This window comes from Rhineura floridana, chromosome 14 (assembly GCF_030035675.1).
Source record: "Rhineura floridana isolate rRhiFlo1 chromosome 14, rRhiFlo1.hap2, whole genome shotgun sequence".
Classification (NCBI taxonomy): Eukaryota; Metazoa; Chordata; class Lepidosauria; order Squamata; family Rhineuridae; genus Rhineura; species Rhineura floridana.
The window spans coordinates 1765072-1789217 of record NC_084493.1 but is presented as its reverse complement, the minus strand read 5'-3'; the positions used below and the strand labels follow the sequence as shown (position 1 = coordinate 1789217).

General features: G+C 45.6%; 1 protein-coding gene across 8 annotated transcripts in view; it reads left to right on the top strand.

Annotated features, from left to right (window-relative positions):
* Positions 1–23493, top strand: part of PAQR5 (progestin and adipoQ receptor family member 5) — a 35804-nt gene extending 12311 nt beyond the window's left edge. For 3 of the 8 annotated variants that reach the window (XM_061595380.1, XM_061595381.1, XM_061595382.1), the window contains 8 exons: positions 8495–8710; positions 10786–10913; positions 13138–13343; positions 16412–16538; positions 17326–17370; positions 19292–19388; positions 21846–21987; positions 22621–23493. In XM_061595380.1, coding sequence (XP_061451364.1) covers positions 8651–8710; positions 10786–10913; positions 13138–13343; positions 16412–16538; positions 17326–17370; positions 19292–19388; positions 21846–21987; positions 22621–22868 — 1053 coding nt within the window. In that variant the 5' untranslated portion in view covers positions 8495–8650 and the 3' untranslated portion in view covers positions 22869–23493. Of the gene's footprint in view, positions 1–4180; positions 4324–5558; positions 5608–7016; positions 7125–8053; positions 8711–10785; positions 10914–13137; positions 13344–16411; positions 16539–17325; positions 17371–19291; positions 19389–21845; positions 21988–22620 lie in introns of those variants that run through there. The other 5 variants (XM_061595385.1, XM_061595383.1, XM_061595384.1 and 2 more) reach the window with 5 other exon arrangements.
* Positions 23494–24146: the final 653 nt, after the last annotated feature.

Below are 24146 nucleotides of genomic sequence, written 5' to 3'. Positions count from 1 at the left end.
TGCCACCCCTTGATGATTACCCTGCCCTGAATGTGTGAACTGACTCCACTGAACACCCCTGAGTCTGAAGACGTTTTCTGTAGCGGTTGGTTTGTGAAGGGTGATTCTCCTAAATCACATTGTTGCTTGATTTTGCTGCAGTCCGCAAGTGACGAACATGCATTTTATTTATATTATATTATATTATTCCATTTATGTCCCATCTTTCCTCCCAAGGACCTCAAGGTGTGGTGTACATGGTTCTCCTCCTCCATTGTACCCTCACAACAACCCTGTGAGGTAGGTTAGGCTGAGAGACTGTGACTGGCCCAAGGTCTCCCAGCAAGCTTCATGGCCGAGCGGGGATTTGAATCCTGGTCTCCCAGGTGTGCATGTGTGAGCCAGCCCCTGGATGCCCAGAAAGTAGGCTCAGGGTTGCAGCTTCAGGTGTTCTGTTTCTGGCATGAGAATAATGCAGTTCCTCATTCCTTTGGCACTTTAATAGGCAGTGTGACCTTGGCAGCCAAACAGGAGCAAAAGTTGAAAAAAGTTTCAGGCTGCTGTTCTTTAATTGGACGTCTGCCTTGTTTTCGTGACTTTCTAATTTTATGCTGTTCTTGTTTTGCAACTTGCAAAGAGGTTAAAAAATAAATACTGAGCCGCCTTTTTGTGGCCTCCGTAAGTAAAATTCCACTTGCTCAGACCTGTTGTGCCAGTCCCTACAGCGTCCTGAAGGAGGAGGGTGCCTCTGCGGCTTCCAGGGTTGCTCCTTAATTCCTCAGAGGAGGCGGAGAGGCATTCATTGCCCGTCCCTTCCTTTTGAAAACGGATTTGCTGGGGGCATTTGAAATATACAAGATCATTCTGATACGAATCAAGAAGGGCTGTGGAAAGCACAAGACGTCTCCCTTGGAAGTGCAATTTGGGCTTTTGCCAAAGATAAAAACTCTTCTAAAAACCTGGATTCCAGGGAATTCCCGCTCTGGCTGCCATCAAGACAAATTGGGCTTGGAGGACTCTCAGAAAAAAGCATTCCAGCTCTATCTGAAGATGTCACTTTAGGGACCCCCCCCCCCAGCAACATAAGAGGGAGAAATTAAACAGATGAAGTTTCCTCTCACATTTCTGTATCCTGTTGCTAGGAGAAGCTGCACCAGGTGAATTTCTGCTCCTATGTCAGCTTTTAAATGAGCAGACGCCCAAGGGTGAGGGAAGACTGTGAACATCAGCTCCAGTTAGGGTAGCCCCCTATACATCATTAAAAAAGAGGGGGGCAGACCTGCACAAAATGTGCATGTATTAATTTATATCTATAGCTGAGAATGTAGCAACAATAACTATAATTTAAATAGAAATCAAATACATCTCACCATGAAGTGCGGGAAGAAGACCGTCACCAGCTGGTGGCCTGGGGTGCTGCTAGCTGTTGATGGGCAGCTTCAAGCCCCCCCCTTCTTTGGGTTCTGGATTTGGACAAGTCTAATCAAGTACAAGAGGCCTGTCCCCTGTCAAGGGGGACACCTGACCATCCTCGGGCCAGTTCCTTTGGTGAACAGTCAGGCTCTACAGCAGGAGTGGCCAGCCCTGTGCTCTCCAGATGCTGTCGGACTCCAGCTCCCATTGGCCCGGCCAGCAGGGTCAATGGTCAGGGAGGGCAAGAGCTCTAGGCCAGCAACATCTGGAGGCCACCAGTTCCCCAGCCCCTGCTCTCCAGTGACATCCCCACCACAGGAGCCAGGCTTCACCTTGGGAAGCTGTTGCCCTTCACACAAGCCAATGGGACATCCAGGGTGGGATCCTGGCTGCAGGGCCCACCTGCTGGCTGCCGCCCAGTTCTTCAGCTCCTTTGAGCTGCCAGATGCTGAGTCAGACCGTTGGTCCATCCAGCTCAGTACAGTCAGCACTGACTGGCAGCGGCTGTCTGGGTTTCAGGCAGGAGCTGCTCCCAGCCCCACCTGGAGATGCCACTGGGGCTTGAACCCGGGACCTTCTGCAAGCAAGGCAGATGCTTCGCCATGAAAGCTACGGCCCTTTTCCAAAATGGCCAAGGGTCATAGGAACATGCAAAGCTGCCATACACCAAATCAGACCCTTGGTCCATCCAGTGGAATGTTGGCTACACTAACTGGCAGCAGCTCACCAGCCTTCCCTGGAGATGCTGGGATTGAACCTGAGGCCTTCTGCATGCAAAGCAGATGCGGGTCCCTGGGCCATGTCCTTTCTCCAGAATCGTGGAAAGTGCTTGGGGGGCAAAGCCATCCTACGGCTGCAGTCTCTCTCCCCCCCCCTCATATAGCTCTATGAAGAAGGCTAGTGTCAAATAGTTCTCTTTCAGGGCCTCTGAGAAACACAACATTCCTTTTTCCCTACAAGAGACCCCGGTGTTTTTACGGCAGCAGACGTAGTATTTGATAAGACTTGCAGCAGCAAGTTTTCCAGCTCTACCCTGCTGTGAGCCATTTTTGACTATTCTGATAAGTTGTTGAGTAACTCTGGCCGGTTTGTTGGGGTGTTAGCAAACGAGTGGGAAAATCGGTTCAGGTCAACCTAGCAAAGGAATATTTCAAAGGTTTTGCAATCTCTCGCTCTTGACGGTTAGAAAGCTCTGATGCAACCAGGATCCTTCGATTCTATTCAGCTTAGTACATCCAGGAAAGAACAAACTATTTGTGGGGCAGATGCAGAGCTTGGAAAAGTTACTTTTTTGAACTACAACTCCCATCAGCCCCAGCCAGCATGGCCACTGGATTGGGCTGATGGGCGTTGTAGTTCAAAAAAGTAACTTTTCCAAGCTCTGGCCGAGCGACTTACATCTTGGCCTTTTGTTTTCCTGGCTCCTCCATCTGCTGAACAATCTCCCCTGAGATGGAAGACTACTAAATAATCTGAATTTTGAAAACATGAATTATGAAAACTGTGTTTGGCTTTGTTGTGAGACTTGGCTGAAGTTCTCCCTCTTCCAAGCAACGCAAGCTGATGATGAAAGATTATGATGATTATTTATTAAGATTAAATCTATTGTTATTAAATTTATGTTTATTCATATTGTCTCTGTAAAGCAGCCTTCCCCTGCCTGGTGCCCTCCAAATGTTTTGGACTACAGCTCCCATCAGCCCCAGCCAAGTGGGGGCCTGTCCTGTAGTTGATTGTTCCTGGGTACCAATCTGGCCTGCTTAATCTGCTTCTTCGCTTCATTGGGTGGATATTGTAGCCTGTGGAGTGCCTGTTTCCCCCCCCCCCCAAGGTGGGAGTCCCTGTCTGACAAGTCTGAACAGATGCCGTTGTATTGCAGGGCTCAGCTGTAGGCACTGGGTTTTGCAGTCTGGGTGAAATCTGAAATCTGAACATGTAAGAGTCACCAGTGGCTTTCCTATATAAGGTGGTGCTTAGACGTCGAATAATGTTGTTGGCCAGAAATGTCCAGAAAGTGAACCTCTTGCATGGACTGGTCTAGGCTCAAGTATGATGGTGGAGCAAAAAGTAGTAATCCATATCAGGAGGAGGAGCAAAACACCCAACCTACAGACCAAAACAGTCCAAAAAGAACAAAAACTGTTGCTCTGCCTCCTCAATTAAAAACAATCTGAGGGGAAAAAAAACATTTTTGAGGCCTGCCTGAAAGACAGCAAGGAGAGGCCAATTGTGGTCACACACACCCAGCTCCACCAAGTCAAATTATTTCTTTATGATTCTTGGTACTGTTGTGCAAATCCACCTCTGCAAATAAGCTCTCACTTAAATCCTCTGTCACGTTCTGCTTTAAGCAACAGCTGGACGGGACTTCACAGAACAGGCCAAAGCACTTTGTCCTATTGGGTCAGTGTGAGGCATCCTGGGATGCCCCTTTCCAGCAGCTGCTTGGAGGAAGTCCTGTTAAAGAATTCAACTGTTGAGCGCTACAAAAGCCTCATTGTGCAGGAAGAGAGAGGAAGGGCAGAGAGGAAAGAATGCAACCAGGAAAGAGGCTGGTCCAACTGTCCAGGGTGTGGTAGTGAGGTGTTCAGGAACAGAGCTTTTATACCAGGCAACCTGCTAAAGGTGCTGCTGAGTTTAATCCCCTCCCTCCAGGCAGGACTGTGGAGTCGGAGTCGTGGAGTCGGAGTCGGAAGCAATTTTGGGTGGAGTCGGAGTCGGTAGAAATGTACCGACGCCGGCTTCAAAATAAATTTTGATTGACAATTTTTTAAAAATATAAATTCAAAATGTCAGAGAAGCTTCCCATGAAGTCAGCTGTAGTTGAGCATTTCACCATAACTCAAGATGGAAAACATTTTGTGTGTCAGTGTATGACACAGGACCCAGATGAAGACAAATGCTGTGATGCCAAGATCAGCGCATATTCAGGTAGCGATAAAAATGCTCCTATGAGAGCTTCCAATTTAAAAAGACATTTACAGCCCTTTCCAGGGCTGTGGAGTTGGAAGCAATTTTGGGTGGAGTCGGAGTCAGACAGTAGAAAAATAGAGGAGTCAGAGTCGGAGTCGAAGATTTGGCGTACCGACTCCACAGCCCTGCCTCCAGGTACAGATGAACAAATCTGTCAGTTTTGGTTTGTTGCCGTTTCTCATTTTCCCAATCTTAAATTCAGTTCCACACCAGTTCGTGATTTTTTAAAAAACGTCCTCATGAAAAAGTCAGCATTTTAGTGCTAGCATACATTTTTGTATGCAATTTTGCATAATATACACATGTTCAAAACAATTTCCCCTGATGTAATGTTCATTTCTGTATATTTTGTTTCAGTAATATATGCATTTTTATGCAGACTTTACCCAAGTACATCTGTCTTTGTATACGTTGCCTGCAAAATTCGGAGAGGTGCAAATGTCAAAGGATGGCTGTGTTTTGCTTCACAGACTTCTTTTGGAAAGTGGGAATTTAAGGTTCACCTTTAAATGCAGACAGAATTGATTTTTTCTCCCCATTCCAACCAGCAGACCACTAAAATATTATCCTGAGCCCGCCTCTTTGGCACAATTGGGAGTTGGGTGAGTTGGCTGCTGGTTTTGCTTTGCTTGGCGTGGCTTTCTGGGCAGCCTTCCCCAACCTGGTGCCCTCCAGATGCTTTGGACTACTTCCCCCATCACCTCCAGCCAGCATGGCCATATGACGTTGGAAGCTTCAGTCATAGTCCAAAACATCCACAGGGCACCAGACTGCAGAAGGCTGCCTTTGAGAATCAGTGTCTGGTGTGGTTTGGCCCCACTTTCTTCGGCTGAGCAATCTTCTCTGCTCCTTGGTGCCACATTGGGGAAGTCGTAAAGAGTTACTCATTAACGGCTCCAGTATTTGCCCAGAATGTTGCGTCTTCCTGCAGGTGCCAGGGGGATGGATGCCTGAGCACTTGCTTGGTCCCTGGGAGGACGGCAGGCAGGCAAAGCTCAGGAGGGACCGGTGATCCTGTGTCCTCAACAATCTGGCAGAAATATTTATCACTGTGGGGGACCTGACATGCTTCTACGTGTGGCTGTATGCTTTGAAAACCCCACCACACACACACACACTTGGATGCAAGGGTGTGGGCGTATGCTGGCATGCTGAGATAAGCACGAAGGCAGCAAGGGGAGTCCCCAGTTGAATGGGAGCGACGTGCCCTGCAAGGATCACTTGCCAAATCCAACAGGAAAGGTATGTGGCTGTGTTGGGCAGCAGGGCCTGCAAATAAAGGGGAAGGGGCCCTGAGAGCAAGATTTGGACAGAGCTGGAGATGGTAGGGATTGGCCGTGGCTTCACTCCATGCCTCTCTTTGACCATGAAACAAAGGAAGGTTTATTCTCACCTGCAGCTAGACACATTTTGTGCAGCGTGAAATAAGTTTTTTGGGCAGTTGAGCATATGGGATTTAATAAGGAGCTAGGCAGGTTCTAAAAAAGAAATAAAGGAGAAAGGATAAAAAGAAACAGAAAATGAATATTGGTTCCTTTCAAATCTTTAGAACCTTATACTACTAGTCAGTGCTTTTTCAGTAAGAAAATGCAGGCGCCAGTCGTGGGCACCAGCACAAAATGGCTGGCATAGGCAGCCAAACAGAGGTGCAGGGACTCCATGCTGGTGAGTACTGTCACACAAAAACCAGCCCTGCTAAGAGTATATTATGGGGCAAATTACTTGCCTAGTTTGGGGGTGGGCAGTGTGCTGGCTGCTTCTGCAGTAGGAAAAAACCCTTAGAATGACAGCTGCAACAAAGGTGAGTTGTTCTGCTGCAGTCTCCCGTCTTCAAATGGGGATCATCGTAGCCCTTATATACCAGCAGATTCCATCTCGCTAGGATCATGTCTCATATGTTCTTGGAACGGGGCCTTTAGTGTGGTGGCACCTACCCTTTGGGACTCCCTCTTGTTAACATGTCAGACAGGTGCCATCTCTCTTGTCTTTTCAGTACCTGTTAAAGACCTTCCTTTTCCAACAAGCCATTTAAGTGGAGACTGTTTATCCCATTTCTGTATCTGTAATAGACCAGTGATTGTTTTTACATACGAAATGAGTGTGCGTATGTTTTTATTGATTGACATTTTTATTGTTAAATTGCTTTGAGGTGTTTAATAGGAAGTGATTCATAAATGGAAAAAAATAAATCAATAAGTATTCATGCTGGCCTACCTTATGTGGCTGTGGTGGGACTGAGCTGGGCTACAGAGATGCTAAACTGCCATGGCCAGAGGTTGCCCAGGCTCCAGCCTCAGAGGCAATTATTTATTGACTGCTGTTATAAGAACAGATGTCGAACATAACGATCAGGCCAATGGTCCATCTAGCCTAGCTTCCTGTTCTCACAGTGGCCAACCAAAGGCTGTAAGCTCTGCAATTAGGATAAATGAGAAAGAAGGACAAGAAGATGAGGGAACTAGGTTAAGAACATAAAAGAGGCAAAGGATAATTGCAGGCTGAGAAAAGGTACAGCCAAGTTGCGCAGTTTCTCCTACAGCTTGTGAATTCTTTTTGTGGTGAATCAACACCTCCCTTTTTAAAAAGTCCAGTTCTGCAAGGAGCTTTTCATTGCTTGGGCTGAATTCAATGTGGACTGCGGAGGCTCAGCAACATCCATGGTCGGCTTTGGCCACGTATGCAAGGAAGAACAAGCAGACATATTGGAATAGCTTGCCAGGCAGCAGCAGGGGGAAAAAGAGTGCGAGAAAAACTAACTGGTATTTCTTTGCAAATTGCAGCTCACCCACTCCAAGAATTCAGGGTTGTTGGGTTTTCACTTGCAGAGATTTCGGGGAGGCAAAAGAAGGCCTTGTGGGGCAAAAGCTTTCATGACTCTTCCCCTCCCTCTTTCTTGTTTCACCTGCTTTTTACTGCTTATTCTTGGCAGACCACCGAACACGAGGCTTGGGTGTCCTTTTCTTCTTTAAAAATGAGCTTCACCCGGAGAAGATCCCAGCCACCATGTTGGAAATGCAATTACATTACATTTGGCTACGTGACAATGTCACAAAGCCAGAGCAGAGCAAGGATGGTGCATCTTGCCCTCATTCTGAATGGGCAAATTGTGTGTGTGTGTCACCCTGTTTTGTAGGCTCCTCTCTAAAAATCCTAAGCCTAAGGAGGGGATGGGAAGCATCTACACTTTGCAGAGGCTGTTTTGTATTTTGTTTATTTGTTTTCCGCTTCCGTTTTGGTTCAGCAGGTAACAATAATTCAACAAGTGAATATAAAATACAGCCTATTGCAACTCACTCAAGATTCAAAACAATAGAAAAATGATTTCTGGGCTCAGATGGAAAGATCTTGCAATTCTTCTGAAAGCTGCATGGGCTGTGGCAGCCAAAATGGGCTGTGGGTGGCATTAAGAAAAGAGTGGACTTGGTGGATGCTGATAGGGAGGGATGAGGTGGTCTCTTTGGAGTGGATGTGGATTCTGTTCAGCCTCTTGGGTCCATTGTAGGATTTTGTGTGGTGGTGGTTGTGGGTGTGTATGGGCCTTGGGGCAGGAAAGTTGAGCTGTGTTTGAACCCTCTCCTTAAAAACAGCAACCCGACAACTGTTTCCACCCATGCAAGGCATGCATTGTTATATCTCTTCTTCTGTGTAAAGCCACACCTTCAGACTAGAAGTGCGTGGAGCTCAGCTCTCTGACTCTGTGCTGCAGAAGAAGCCGCCTTCTTTGCTTGGGGTCAAAACAGGGAGCTCAGAAAATCTTGCAAGTGCTCTTGCAGCCGTGCACAGCTGAACCTCCCTCTTGTTGCCCATTACAATGCAGCCTGAGTAGGATAGCTTCTTGGTAGATTGTCCTCCTCATTAAGTCGCCGGAGTGGTGCCACTTGAATTTGCTGCCTGGGGCGCCAACCTCTTTTGGGCTGCCAACCCTAACTTGGCAGCCTCTTGTGTGGAGTTGTCTGGCAACGCTGTGGGTGTCGTTGAGGCCAGCAGAGTTGCCTTCGAAGACTTCCTTGCTTGCAGAGTTGCCTGGCGGCTGAGGCCCATCTCTGGATCATTTTCATTCCTATAGCAACTGTGCTGACACTTGTGTGTGTGTGTGTGTGTTTTCTTTCTCCTTAAAAAACATCTCCAGGTCTCTGCAGCAAATGCTGAAGGAAGGTGCTTTGAGGGGTACGGAAGGACAAGTCTGAACTGAGGCGCAGAATGATGGAGGCTTAACCCAAGTCTGTCTCACGGGCCGCAAAGTTCTGGGAAGAGCAGAAGTCTCCACCCAGCCGAACTCGTGACCATGCACACCGAGCTGAGTTTGAAGTTGCCTCGACTGCTCCACACTAATCAAGTTCCCAAAGTAAGTGAGGGATCTTGGTAAGACAGTTCTCATGCAACGAGAATGAATACCAGCCTGGGCATTCCTTGTTGTTCTTTCTTCCATCTACCTTGCTCAGGTGGCATTGAAGCAGCGGTGGTCTCTGTGTTCCTCCTTGCAGCCCCTCTGCTGCTGCCTTCCTTACAGAGGGACAAACTTCAGTCACAGGGGAGGCTTGGAGGTAGCGACTAGCACAGCAGTAGGGGAGGCAGAGCTGGCCCTAGCACTAGGCACGGTGAGGTAACTGTGGCCGAGGGCAGAGGTGGCAGCCCTCTGGCGGTTCCTCCTAAACTCCCAGGCCAACCCCCAGGTAGAGGACAGACTGTTTTTGCTACCTGCCCCACCCCAGCCTCTCTGCTGTCCTTGGGTGCAACGGAGGATGCTGTCCCATCACCAGTGTTGGAATTTATAATCATTATTATTATTTAATTTAAATTTATATCCCACCCTTCCTCCCTGTAGGAACCCAGGGTGGCAAAAACAGACATTAAACTATATTAAAACAATAAGATTCACCTGCCAGTCCGGTCAGCTTCTTCATGTGAAATGGGGAGGGGTGCCGTTTTGTTCGTCCTCATGAACATTTGTCACATTTTAGTGTGAATTTCTCCTAATAAATGTATTTTCTCATGCAGTTTTGACTGATACACACATTTTTGCAAGCAATTTCCCAGAATATAATGCATCTTGTGTGTTGTTATCATGAACGTATGCATTTTTATGGCCACTTCACCCCCCCCCCCCGTGCCTTTTTGGTCATGTTACTGGGCTGGAGAACTACATTGTGAAATTCAGAGAAGTGCGAGTTTCGAAGGGTGGCTGTGTTTCAGTTTGCATATTGTTTCAGAAAGTGCACCTTTAAATGCAAACTTAATTGAATTTCTCTCCTATCTCTAGTCTCAGCTAATCCTGGGAGTGGCTTCTCATGACAGAAAACACCTCTTGAGATGTTAATTTACACTATTGATCATGATATGCTTATTCATCACCAGCAGCTGCTAGACCGGATAGGCTCACAGTCACACCCTCCCATGCTGATTAGATTCTGTATTATTCATTTGTTTTCTGCCAACTGTTGTAACTGCCACACTTGCCGCTGTAGCCTTGGCGTGTCACTTTCTAAACAATGCATTTCTTCTTCTGATTGTCCATTGAGTGCATATGAGCAGCCTGCACACTTGGGGGTCTGCTTTGTGCAACTGACAAAGTGGGCTCTTGATAGGAAGGGACAAATCTGACATTTTCTGTTTCCCTCATTCCCCCCCATCTTAAGTTCATTTTACCCCATTTTTGCATAATATACTGCATTTTATATGTTGTTTTCGCTAATATACACTTTTTTTGTGCAAGCTTACCTCTTATATGCTTTTTGCACACTTTTTGTTATGGTTGGTGAATACAAAATGTGGATGTGCAGATTTCAAAGGGCACCTGCATTTTGATTTGCTTATTGGTTTTGGAAGTATGAATTAGGTAGTTTCATATAAAAACTGTACAAAATTCTCTCCCCCATCCCTGCTTGTGGCCCACTAAATTTATGCCTCAAATGTGCTGGGTTTTTTTTAATGTGCCACACAACTCTTTGTTGTGCTTGCTTCAACAGGACTAACAGAAAACCTTTCAGAGTTAGAGTTAGTGCAAGGTGCCCCAGTGAAATCCATGAAACTTACCTGTGGACAGAGCTGCAGCCTAAATGAGCAGAGCCACTGCTTCAAGAAAATACAAAGAATGTTTATTATAAGGAGTGTTGATCATTGTGGTGGTGGAGACATCTGGTGGACATTTCCAAAGCAACAACACAGGGACAAGTCTTGGTAGATCTGGCTGGTCAAAAGCGAGTTTAGTTTCTTTGAAAGCTGTTAATCAGCACTAGAAAACCCATGAAAGTTTTGAAATTAATCTGCCAAAGTCCTGATCATACAGCAGGCATCATGGTACTTTTGTTGTTGTTGCTAGGGTGTTTCCGCCCTTACCCCCCAGACTATCATAGTTGGATGTAACCATGCACATTCTACTGAATTCAGCTCATTTGCACTTCGTTGGGCCTTCTTCTGCAGGTTTTTCGTGAGCAGGGAATTCTTTTTGGGTATCGTCACCCAAGAAGTTCTGCAACGGACTGCATCTTCAGCCTGTTCCAAATGACAAATGAAACCGTGAACATATGGTCTCATTTTCTGCCTGCCTGGTATGTAAATATGTGTGTGTGCATTTGTAATATTATAAAAGGAAAACGTTGAATTTCTTGACTCAGGCCTTGAAGCAGCCGTGAGCTTTTGATATTGGGCTGTGTCATTTATTAGACCAGTGTTTCTCAACCGGTGTGCCTGCAGATGTTGTTGGACCACAACTCCCATCAGCCTCAGCCAGCATTGCCAATGGTCAGGAAAGATGGGAATTGTGGTCCAACAACATCTGGAGGCACACCGGTTGAGAAACACTGTATTAGACAGTCACCCTCAGTGACATCCATGTGAACAACAGGAGGAATAAATTACTTTGGGCATTTCCAGATGATGAAATTATGTATCATATAATTATATCATTGGGGTTAGCCTCCAATTCTACTATACACCTGGCTACATCCTGATATTTGCAAATCCTACTAGACACCTTGTAGTTTTAGGACAATTTTTATTAAAATCTACTGTTTTATTTCCATTTTATTAATTTTTGGATGTATAATGTTTTAATGCTTTCAAATTCTACTGGATGGATGATGCTCTTGTGTATGTTTTGATTTGTTGTATTTATGACCTGCAGTTACAACTTTAAACTTACTTACTTACCCCAATCTACCGTCCATGGCATAAATATGCCATCCTTGTATAATCCAGCCTTCCCCCACAGCCTGGTGATCTCCAGTTGTTTTGGACTACAGCTCCCTTCAGCCCCAGCCAGCTAGCTGGGGCTGGTGGGAGTTGTAGTTCAAAACATCTAGAGGGTACCAGGTCCATGAAGGATGATTTGGATGACGGATAGCCAACATGGTGCCCTCTAGATGGCGTTGGACTGTAGTTCCCATCATGGGAGTTGTAGTCCAAAATAGCTGGAGGGCACCAGGTTGGGAGACGTTTGCTGTACTGCATGGGGGGGGGGCTGTGGCATATTCAAATTTGGTGCAGGGGAGGGAGAGTAACTTTGTTTTTCCGAAGAAGAAAGAAACACAGAAGTTTCTTGACAGGGTGAAACATTGCTGCAGGGGGAGAGAGACAGCGCTGCTGAAGTCTGGCGTTCTTTAGTGGTGAATGCTCTGCTTGAGCCCTCCGTTGCTTGTGCTGTCCTCGAACTCTGAAGTTAAGAATAGCCACCTTTAAAACAAGAAAAATGTTTTGCAAGTCACAGGTTTCGGGGTCCCTTGGGCAAGACTTCCACTGGCCTCCCTCTCTCAGTGAGTCTCCCTCCTGACTGCAGCAGTTCCAGGAGGAGCCCTTGTTGGTGGCCCCCTGGTGGGGTGTTCCCCCCATTGGCAGATGCCCAACCATGACAGCCCTTGGTGCCAGCCCCAAAACTGGAGTGGGCATTGAGGGGCAGTTGTGTCCTTCACTACCACTGGTGGCAGTGTCACAGTTGTGATGCTGATGCAACTACGTTCCACACGGTACTTGCTGTCCCGACAGGGAGGCTGGGGATGTTTACGGCCTCTGTTTTTACAAGGATCTGATCCCAAAGAACCCCATATGGTGCAGACTCCAGGGATCCAAATATGACTGTAAGGAAACAGCAGCCTTCTTTATCCAAACCTCTCATCTTGTTTCCTTATAACTCTGCATCGGACCTTTTCCACAGAAGAGGCTCTATCTCTGCTATCTTTTCGGTGCCTTTTGAAGGCTTTCCCCTTTCAACAAGCCTTTTAAGTTGAGACCTATCCCAGTCTGCGTCTGCGTTAGAATTGCTTTTAATATGTTTTCTTTAATAATGTTTTTAACCTTTTTTATTTTTAAAAAAGATGTTTTTAAAGCTTTTAAAAAGATGTTTTTAACGTTGTTTTGTTTTAATGTATTTTAAGGTCTTTTTATGATGTTTTAAAGTGTTTTTAGCATTTTTGTTTGCTGCCCTGGGCTCCTGCTGGGAGGAAGGGTGGGATATAAATCAAATAATAAATAAAATAAAATAATAAATACATCAGGGCTGGAGAACCTTTTCAGCCCGGCAGGCCGGATCCAGAGGTCCCCCACTCCCCAGTGGGCCTCTTTGACAGGAGGGCAGTGCCGCTGGTGTATCCATCACCTGCTATCACCATGGTTTGTATTCAAGCCGCATGCCGGGGTACATTTTTTTGCAGCCCATCCAAGTGTAGCTTGAGGTCGCTGCCAATCAGCTCATCACTGGTAACTACGAGACCTGCTTGGATCAGCTACGTTGATGATGCACAAGATTGCCATGAGCTGATGGGATGTTCTGCATTTCAGGTACTTCCTATGGAAGCTTTTGGCCTTGTTCTATGCCCTGGATATATGGAACGACTCCTACGCCTGGCCCTTTCTTGCCTACATGGTGATGTGCTGCATTTATCCGTTGACGTCCAGCTTCGCACACACCTTCAGCACAATGTCCACCCGTGCTAGGCACATATGCTACTTCTTCGATTACGGTGCTCTCACCTTGTACAGCTTAGGTGAGGGCGCAATGAAATGCATCGGTGTGTTTGCTCAGGGCATGCTGCTTCTGTGGCAGAAATATTGCGTTTTCCTAACACTAAAACGACAGCATTTATGTCACTAGGACACTGTGTCTTTCCCCATGGACGGGACCACATGAGTGCTGTGTGAGCATCAGAGACACGTTGCCTCACTGAGACATAACCAGGTGCCTCATGGGGAGACAGACCATTTTGTCCACCTAGCTCAGTATTGTCTACACTAACTGGTAGCCGCACTCCGGGGTTTCCTGAGGTAATATTTCCTCAGATTTTATTAAATCTGGCCTCAGTAACGTCTGAGCGGCACCAGTATCAAGCAATGCCCAATAATTTGCCCCTTGAACACACACTTCCTCTCTTAGACTCGTATCCAAGTCTTTTACTTCTGTCCAGTTTATCTGGCAGAACTGAACCTTTTTCATTTCCAGCTCTTTTGGTTCTGTTTTCACTGCCCTTCCCTGAGCAGGATTACTAATGGGGTTGGCAACCCCACATTGAAAATGTAGGTGCCCCGGTCTACCACATTTATAGCATAATTTCTCCTCCATTTTAGGGTACACAGATCCACTCTGGTATGTCCTGTGCCCTTCAGGTTTTATTGGAGGACTCATTCGCTGTGGTACCACATCCTTTTTGCTGCCATTATATGGTCTGGGTTTAAACTCTCTTGATGTTTTCCCCACCCAGCCAGTTCTATTGGAGGCAAAGTGATCCGCCATCTCTGCGGCCTCCTGCACCGATGTAGGGGGACGGTCTTTGACAAGGAGCCTTATTTCTGGTGGTAACTGATGGAATAATTGATCCAGTATCATGAGGCTTTTCACCTCTTCCACTGACTGAGCTTTGGCAGTACTCATCCACTTTCCAAATATATCCATCAACTTTGCTCCCAGTTCAACAAAAGACCTCCCTGCTTGGATCTGACAGTTTCAGAATAACTTTCTAAAATGGTCAGGTCCCAGTCTGAATCTTTTGTATACTGCCTCTTTATACTCAGCATAGGTGACGGGCCTGAGGGGAAATATTGGCATACCTCTGCCAATTCCCCTTTGATCAGGTTTGATAAATATTGCATATATTTATCCTCTGGTAGCCCCCACATTTGAGCCGCTTTTTCAAAAGTGCTGAGGTTTCCGAAGGGGGTCTCTCCCAGCCATACCAGGAGATGATGTTGGGGGATTGAACCTGGGACCTTCTGCATGCAAGGTGGATATTCTACCACTGAGCTACGGTGAGGGATGTAAGCAGGCAGGGGTTCCTGTCCCATCCTGTGTTTGTCACATTCAGGCCTGTTTCCATTCTGCTACAGTTCAGCTTGTGCTAAAACTGATGTTATTTGTCTCGCTATTTGCTATGGCTGAGACTAAAGTAATTAATTATTTAATTATGTAATAAATCCCCATGCATTTCAATGGAAGGGAAGCGTCAAAAACAGTGTAGGAAATAATGTAATTGTAGACTTTATTATTATTTATTTATTTTATTTATTAAATTTATTAGTCGCCCATCTGGCTGGCTGTCCAGCCACTCTGGGCAACATACAAAATAAAAACATACAAATACATTAAAACATTTAAAATCTTAACAATAATAATAAAACCTAGCCCACCCCAAAAGCCTGCCTGAAGAGCCAGGTCTTCAAGGCCTGGCAGAAGCTCATCATAGAGGGAGCATGGCGGAGATCATTTGGGAGGGAATTCCACATATATTTGTGGACTAAAAAAACTACAATAGCGAATGCCGCTCACATTCCTGTGCACGATTTCCATTCCTGCCCTTGGATGAACATGCCAGTTACGGCAATTTCCACTTCCATTTCTGCTTCTGATGGAATTTTCCAGCATCCTCCCCCCTTCCAGCTATGGCCCTCCCTCAGTTTGTCCATGGCGGCTTATCCAAAAGACAAGCTGTTCAGATGTTTTGTACTTGGTGATAGAGAGCAGAGTACAGCCCCTGCCTGTTCTGAAGGCTGAATATGAGTAACTACATTCAAAGCAGGTTCCTCTCTTTTGTTTGGAAGGGAAACAGGCCAAGGCCTTGCACAGACCTTGTAGTGCTTGGTGCCCTAAATGACTGGCCTTTTCCCGCTTTCTTGGGTTGCCTGGTTTCATTTCACCCACAGAAACCAACAGAGGCCCTGGGTAGTCTTGAGGAGTTAAGCTGTAACTATTTTATTTCATATGCCCATGGTTGCATTGAGCTTTCACACTGAAAGAGATGACGACACCTCTCAGAAACCCACTGCCCAGTTTTTGCCCCTGGACATGCCCACGTTTGGTTCTGCGGCCCCCAAAATGTTGTCCACAAGGCCCTCCTTGCTGCGTAGGTAGTTTGAACTTGAATCACATTGAATCTAAAGTGCAAGTGGGATCTTTGAAAAGAATATTATGCTGTGTCTTTGCTATACACTCACAACCCCTTTCCCCCCTCCTGGCCACCTGGTTTCTGGATCCCTTTTTTCCTTCCTGCTTTCCTCCCTTCCCTTCCCATTCCTCTCTCAGGGAGGGCGATAGCTCAGTGGTAGAGCATCGAGGTCCCAGGTTCAATCCCAGGCATTGCCTGCTGCGGCTGGGAAAGATTCCAGGACTGGGACTCTGGAGAGCTGCTGCTTGTCAGAGCAGACCGCAATGAGCTAGACAGAGCCATGGTCTGAGTCAGCAGCAGACAGTTTCTTACATTTCTGTTCCTCCAAGCACGCCCCCCTCTGCCTGTCATCTCTTCCTACCCCCTCCATCCCTCTCCCTCTTTCCCTGCTTCTGTCATCCTCCTCCCCCTGCACACTCAGCCATATGTTGACACGATGGCTTTTGAAAGTGTCTTGAGCAAGTCCTGAATGGTCACCAAGAGGGGCCACACATGCACAGTAGCTGTTTAAACTTTTTTTGGGGGGGATGGATACTTGTTTTGTTTGTGGGTGCTCCTGTTCTGGCTCCAAACCGACTGTCACGGGCCACCCAAGTTCAGCATCAGAGAGAAGTGGTGAAATGTCATGGCAACTCGGATTGACTGATAGGATTGTGGCCTTTGGGTTTTTCTGCTTTTAGGTTCTGCAGTTGCTTATTCTGCCTATATTTTCCCAGAAGAATGGATCAACAGCACATTTCACCATTACTATGTCTCCATCGCTGTGCTTAACACAATTCTTACCACGAGCCTTTCCTGCTATTCCAGGTATTGTTGGCTGTCACTCTGGGAGAGGGATGTGGCTTGGAATTGACTGTCATGAGTTGAGGAGCCAATTACAGCAGAGAGCAGCTTTTTTCATGAAGTCTGCGAAACATTTCAGCAGCTGTGCCTGTTTGTTATGCCAACGGCTCTGTTGATGTAGATCATCCTTCACCAACCTGATGCCCTCCAGGTGATTTGGACTACAACTCCCATGAGCCCAAGCCAACATGGTGCCCTCTAGATGGCGTTGAACTATAGCTCCCATAATCCCTGACCATTGGCTGTGGTGGCTGGAGATGATGGGAGTTGGAGTCCAACTATGTGTGGAGGGTGCCAGGTTGGCTACAAAAGGGAGGTTCACAATGTGTGGGTTTTTGGGTAAAGTGAGGGAAGACGAGAGCGGAATAAATTGAACACCCCCATGGGCTGAACTTGGACATCTCATGCATGGGATGTGAGATCTGTGGATGTCAGGGGGGGCCAAACATCCTGAATGGAGCAGTGCTTTGTTTAGATTGGATCAGGGAGAAGCATTGTCTGATTGGGCCCTCTGTATGTCCATTTTCAAAGGAATAAGGCTGATTTTAACAGGGAGAAAGTATCAGATTTTTTTTAAATACCCATACATGTGGACATTGCATAATTCTGAACATAACATTCCAAGCACTGAGTGAGGCTAGGCTAGCAGCAAGGTGCACAGCATTTATTGTGATATTAATATGTTCAAGTATTTATTTGTTTCTGCATCCAAGCATTTTTCTTATGTGAACTTACTGTGTGTAACCAACAGGCTTGGCCTTCCCTATTTCCGTTATAACAGTGGCGGCGTAGAAAGGTAACCCAGCCTCCCCCATCAAGGCAGTCTGTACTGTAGAGCCCGAATAGATGGGAAATCAGGCAGGAGTTACAGGCAGCAACGGAAACCTTGATTCCACTTAATTGATGATTATTGGTGGCCACAGCATGAATTCAACTCTTGGCAATATGGGTTGATAATTGGGAATGAATCAACCTTTTCTTATGACACTGCTAAGCCTGGTATCTAACCAATGATCGCAGCGGTGGTGGCAATAGCTAAATAGCAGCAGCTACCTAAAGTTGCAAAGAGGAAATTCTACCTGTTGACATTTTGGCATGTGCCTTTCTTTGCCCACATCTTGCTGGTGATGGTCTCCCCACTCTTTTCCATGCATTCTGCTAAACAAATGACTTTTATCAGGACTTAGAATAAGGTGTTCTTGGTTCAAACTTCAGGACTCTTAAGGCAGCAAAGTGTGAACTGTAGATGACAGTGACATTTCTTTCTGTGATGCATGACTTTTGGACCACCTTTAATGGAATGGTTTGCATATGTCCCATAATGTAACACGTTTTGGCAATTAATCAGTTAGGGAACTAACCACAAGTTCCTTAATGTGCCAGTTTGGTCACTTTCAGACTCACTACTGTATTTTGTGGGTCTGATTCAGTCATATATTGGCATATTTAGAGTGCACAATTAAAGTGGATTTAGCACTCTTGTGCAACAAACCCACTTAAAAAAAAAGACCAGAATGTTTGTGGTAAGAAAAGTGACAGAAAAATGCACTGGAAAGTGTGGGATAATGGTGTTGTCAGGTGATGTCATATAACTTCTGCACAATCAAATCAGAATGAATGCTCACTAAACAGGGACACAGGGTAACCTCCTCCACCCAAATTTTGTGTAAACAAATCAAGATGAATTCTCCATAAACAGGTCATCTGGAATGTGAAATGAAAATATCCACACCTACATACCCCACACCCACCAAGAATTGAGATTCTTTATTTGAGTTCCAAGTATTTTGATTGGCCTCTCATGCTTTGATTCTTCCTTTCTTTATGAACTTGAATCGGGCAAACTGAACTAAGATTTCAGAACCATATGAGCAAGAAAGAGGCCCTGGCGCTGTGCACAGTATGGATTGGGTCATGCCTAGACAGTGGGGGCATCGCTTCAGCATTTAGACCAGGGCCCTGAGTGAAAATCTGGCTCTAGCTCAGCTTTGCTGAGGAAACAGAAGGTGGCTCTAACTTTTAATTTAGCCACTAACTCTGCCTATTTTGGATCTTTCATCTTGGCTTCTATGAGCATAGAGGTATTGAGAGGCTACACATTTGAATAGGGATGGAAATATCTGTCGCTATTGGTTGCCTCCGGTTCTCATTTTTCCAGTCTTAACATTAACATTTCTGCAGCAATTTGCTTTTTTTTTTAAAAAAAAAAATCCTCATGAAAATTCTCCAGCATTTTAGTGTGAATTTCTCCTAATAAACACATTTTTGTTGGCCGTTTTCACTGATGTACACATTTCCAAGCAATCTCTCATCCTGTAATGCATCTTTGTATGTTATTTTCACTCATATATATTCATTTTTATGCACACCTTCCCCTGACATACGCGTTTTTGGGGACATTGGTTGGTTGGCGAGTAAGTGCGAATTTTGAAGGCTGGCTGTGAGTTTCGGTTCTCATGTGGTTTGAGAAAGTGAAAATTTGATAGATTTGGCTTGAGATGAGAACTGAATCGAATGTCTCACCTATCCCTATGTTCAAATATAAATAAACTCTAGCACTTCCCTGTATATAGTAACATGGAGGCTAATGGAAAGCTCTGATCAGAATGGGAGACAGCACCAGCAAGCTCTGCACCAAGCCACACACATTCTGTGTTCTGCAAACCAAACTCGTGCACTTTGCTTGTTCTCTTAAGACTTTTTAAAAATTCATCCAGGTTCACTGAAATGGAGCAGCCCAAGTTCAGCAAAGCGATACGCACATTAGCCTTTGCTCATCCTTACGTGTACGACAGCATCCCTCTCTTTTACAGGGTACGTACGGCTGCAGAGCCTGTGGTGGCTAGTGGTGCCCATTGGGACTGGTGGGGCGGAAGGCAGGGAGGCCAACAGTAGGTGGCGCCAGAGCACATTCTAGCTTTGTCCCCCTCCCTGCTGAGTTCTACAAGGGCAATGCTGAGACTAAGGAGGAGGAAGCAAATAGCCAGGGCTGCCACCCCCCTAGACTGGTTATAAGTAAGCAGGCGGGCAGATGCAGGCTGGCTGGGAGCAAACTCAGGGCTGGTGGGGCTGTGCCCGGCTAGCCCCAATGGACCAGCTTTCACTGGACAATTTCCCTCCAGTCTGCTGTGTTTCATATTGACCAATGTCTGGCTGCTGCTATATACATCCTCTAAGCTGCACATGCTTACCTGGGAGGAGTAAGCTGGCTTCCTCATCATTTCCCATTTAATCCGAATTTACCGTTTCCATGAGAAAAAATGAAGTAAAAAAAGTAAAAAAGAAAACCACAGAAACAGTAAATCCAGATTATGAAGAAAAAGATGGGATGACATTTTGATGGGGGATATATCATCATGTGGGCTCTGAGAAACATATGTGTGCATGAGCAGCACCGAGCCATGTCAATGTGCCCCAAGTTCCACTGAACTCGACGGGGCTTACATCTGAGTAAATCAATGTAGGATCGTGAATACGCTGGAAATTACCACCTTTCTTATATAAATAATGCTCAAGCCATTTTCTTGTAAACTGTTGAAAAGTTACAATCAAAAAGGGTATGTAAATTTTGTTAAAGATAAATAAGGCAGTTTACATTGAAACTGACAAAATATAACAGTAATGAAAAACAGCAACTACAATGTTTTACTACACAGAGCTATGTAAAAGACAATTCATAATAAGACAACAATGCATTAATATTGCTAATAAATGACAACAACCCATTGGCCTATTAAAAGTAATTAAAACAACTGCATAACAAGTCAGTGCATGAACAGCTCCGTCCTAAATATTAGTCAGCAACAGTCTTTGCAACTGGAGCTGCTGAGGGCATCATCACCTTCTAGGGCAAGCAGAAATGGGCTATAAGAGAAAAAGAGCCGGGAGCCAGGCCCTCTTCATTCTACCAGCAAAAGTGGAGCAATTGGTGCTTTTGGTGGACTTAAACCAGGGCAGGGGAACCAACATAAATGGTGCCCTCTGGGTGTTGGCCTACAGATCCCATCAGCCCTAGCCAGCATGGTCAATGGCTAGGGATGATGGGAGCTGTAGCTCAAGAGTGTCTGGAGGGAGGGCACCATGTTGGCTATCCTTGAACTAAACAATGGCTTCTTATGTCAGCCTTCCCCAACATGGTGTCCTCCAGAAGTTTTGGATTACAATCCCCATCAGCCGCTGCATCAGATAGCTGTGCTGGCTGGGGCTGTTGGGAGTTATAGTCCAAATTATTTTATTTATTTATTTCATTCCATTTCTATACCGCCCTTAGCCTATGGCTCTCTGGACGGTTCACAGCAAGGAATAAAATACAATACAGTAAAATAAAAATCAGGTAAAATCACTAAAAACATACAGCTTGAGCATGTAACACTTGGTATAAAATTAACTTAATAATAAACATTAGACATTAAAATGCCTGGGAGAATAAAAAGGTTTTAACCTGGCGCCGAAAAGATAGAAGAGTAGGCGCCAGGCGCACCTCATCGGAGAGACTGTTCCATAATTCGGGGGCCACCACTGAAAAGGCCCTGGATCTAGTAACAGTCCTCCGAGCTTCCCTATGGAACGGGACTCGGAGGAGGGCCTTAGATGTTGAACGTAGTGAGCGGGTAGATTCATAGCGGGAGAGGCGTTCCGCAAGGTATTGAGGTCCCGCACCGTGTAGGGCTTTATAAGTCAAAACTAGCACTTTGAATCTAGCCCAGAAACAGATAGGTAGCCAGTGCAAACGCGCCAGAACAGGTGTTATATGTGCGGACCGTCTGGTCCTCGTCAACAGTCTGGCTGCTGCGTTTTGCACTAGCTGTAGTTTCCGAATTGTCTTCAAAGGCAGCCCCACGTAGAGTGCATTGCAATAGTCCAATCTCGAGGTTACCAGAGCATGGACGACGGAGGCGAGGTCATCATTATCCAGATAGGGGCGTAGCTGGGCTACCAACTGAAGATGGTAGAACGCATTCCGTGCCACCGAGGCCACCTGAGCCTCAAGCGACAGGAATGGATCGAAAAGGACCCCCAAGCTACGAACCTGTTCCTTCAGGGGGAGTGTAACCCCATCCAGAACAGGTTGAACATCCACCACCTGGGTCGAGAAGGCGCCCACCAACAGCGTCTCAGTCTTGTCAGGATTGAGCTTCAGTTTGTTAGCTCTCATCCAGTCCATTATCGCGGACTGAAGGAAACCAGGTTGGGTGAGACTGTCTTATATGCCTTATCTGTTCTATCCCCCTCTTGCTTTGGCATCTGAATGTTTTTCTTTCTATGTCCCAGCTGTACTTATGCGCAGCAAGAAGTTGCACCGACAGCGTAATTCCAATCCACTACAAGCACATAGCCTTTGCCTGCCTTACCTGCTTCCTTTTTGCTATGCACCTGCCAGAGCGGCTGGCACCTGGACTCTTCGACTACATTGGTGAGAGCCAAAAGGGGCTGCCTGCCGACCCCCTTGCAAGCGCCACTGAAAGGAAGGGGGGCTTGCACAGTGCCAGAGGTTTGGCAGATTGCTGCAGCAGATGTTGGCAGCTGGTAGCCTACAGGAGACAGTTTTAACCAGCCGTTGTGGCCACATATGAGTTGGGCAAATAATAGCTACAAGGGATGGAGGAGGGCAACTTGTTCTGTACTAAGAGAAACAAGGAAACTGCTTCAGAGTTTGCATGTATGTGATCATGATGTCTGACGTAATCTTCTGTGAATCTGGCAGGTGCAAAATACCGGAGTTCAACAAAACTCCTTGTATAATAATCCTAATTATTATGAGATAATGATGTTAACTGCAGCACTACCATTGTTCCTGTATTTTCTGCAGTTCATTTCCCTCTGATCTCACTGTTCACCATCCCCCCCCCCAACCACGTGTATATATGTGCCTGCTTTATGAATACTTTATGCATCTGAGGAAGTGGCCTGTAGTAGCCCTCAAAAGCTTACGCCATAATCAATCTGTTGGTCTTTAAGGTGCCACAAGATGCTTTTTTGGTGCAAGGGATGAACAAGGCTCCCACTCTGGAAATACTGACTGTTGTTCTCTTTTGACCTCTCTCAGGGCACAGCCATCAGCTCTTCCACATCTGTGGGATCATTGGAACCCACTTCCAAATGGAAGCCCTTCTCGTAGACATGACTGACCGCCGCGAGTTGCTGCTGGCTTCTTTCCCAGCTCCATCCTTCTCTCAAACCTTTGGCACAGTCGCAGTTTCTACCACTGTCAGTCTTACCATCATTGCTGCTTTCTCAGCGACACTCTATTCCATGCCAAAATTCTTCAGGAAAGGAAGCAAACATAGGGACTAATGTTTGTTGAAAACAAAAATGAAATTATACTGCCATTAACATAAAAGGTACAACACGCATCATCATGCATCAGCTAGTCATCCTTCTTCTAAGAAGGCTTGGTGAACATTCTTTGAGAAGTGACTTAAGGGATTATTTATTATTATTATTATGAGTACAATTTTGTATTGCAGCTTTCCTATCACTTGAGCTTGAAAAGTTTACACAATTTGGGATGTAGCTTTTAATTTGATTAGATAACATTTGATTATTTAGAACGCCTTACCATAATTTTGAGGACTCTGTGAGGACTCTGAATAACCTCAACCACTAAAGTTTGCAACAGCAGTAATAATTTTATAGTCATTGCCATTTAACGTGATGTGCTGGTTTGCACTGATAAAGTAGAAACTATCAACCTCCTCTCATGCCAAAGCAGCCAACGTGGCCTTTTAAAGTATTTTCATGCCTTTTATAAGCTTGAGAAGACATGTTATTGCCAAGAACACCGAGATGTAATATTTCTATCACAAAACACTAATGTACAGACTTTTCTAATTCAGATATTAGGTTTCTTTAAAATTGTTTGTCGAAGAAGTTTATATTTTTGTAAATAGCCTCTACTTGAGGTATCACACAAGCACTTTGGGTAACAATAAACAAAGTCTATTGTTGGATAAATGTCCTTTTGAAATGTGTATTCATCCTTGTTTAGCAAACAACACGATTGACTAGAACTGGCACACAAAGATTTTGCTCTTTTACTTTATTGTATATTTATTTCACTTATATCCCGCCTTTCTTTAAAGCACCATACATTTAAAGCGCATGGCTTCCCCAGAAGAATCCTGGAAACTGTAGTTTACCCCTTACAGAGCTATAATTTCCAGCACCCTCTACAGTTCCCAGGAGTCTTTGGGCAAAGGAATGTGCTTTAAATGTACAGTGTGTACTGAGCCAATGTCAGGTATGGGGTGGGGGCAGCATGGTTTTTGGAGAACAGCCTCTTCGGCCAAATTGGGACCTGTGCCAGGCCTATCAGGCTGTGGGCCAAAGGTTCCCCACTGCTGTTTTAAACAGTTACGACTGCTGATCCATCAGCTTCTTTGGCCTCTGAGCCACAGAAGTTGTCCAGCCCATCTCTTCTAGATTTGCCATTTGTTTGTTCTTCACCCTGGCCACATTCACACCATACATTTATTCCACTATTATTCCACTTTCAACAGTCATGGCTTCCCCCAAAGAATCCTGGGAAGTGTAGTTTGTGAAAGGTGCTGAGAGCTGTTAGGAGATCCCTTT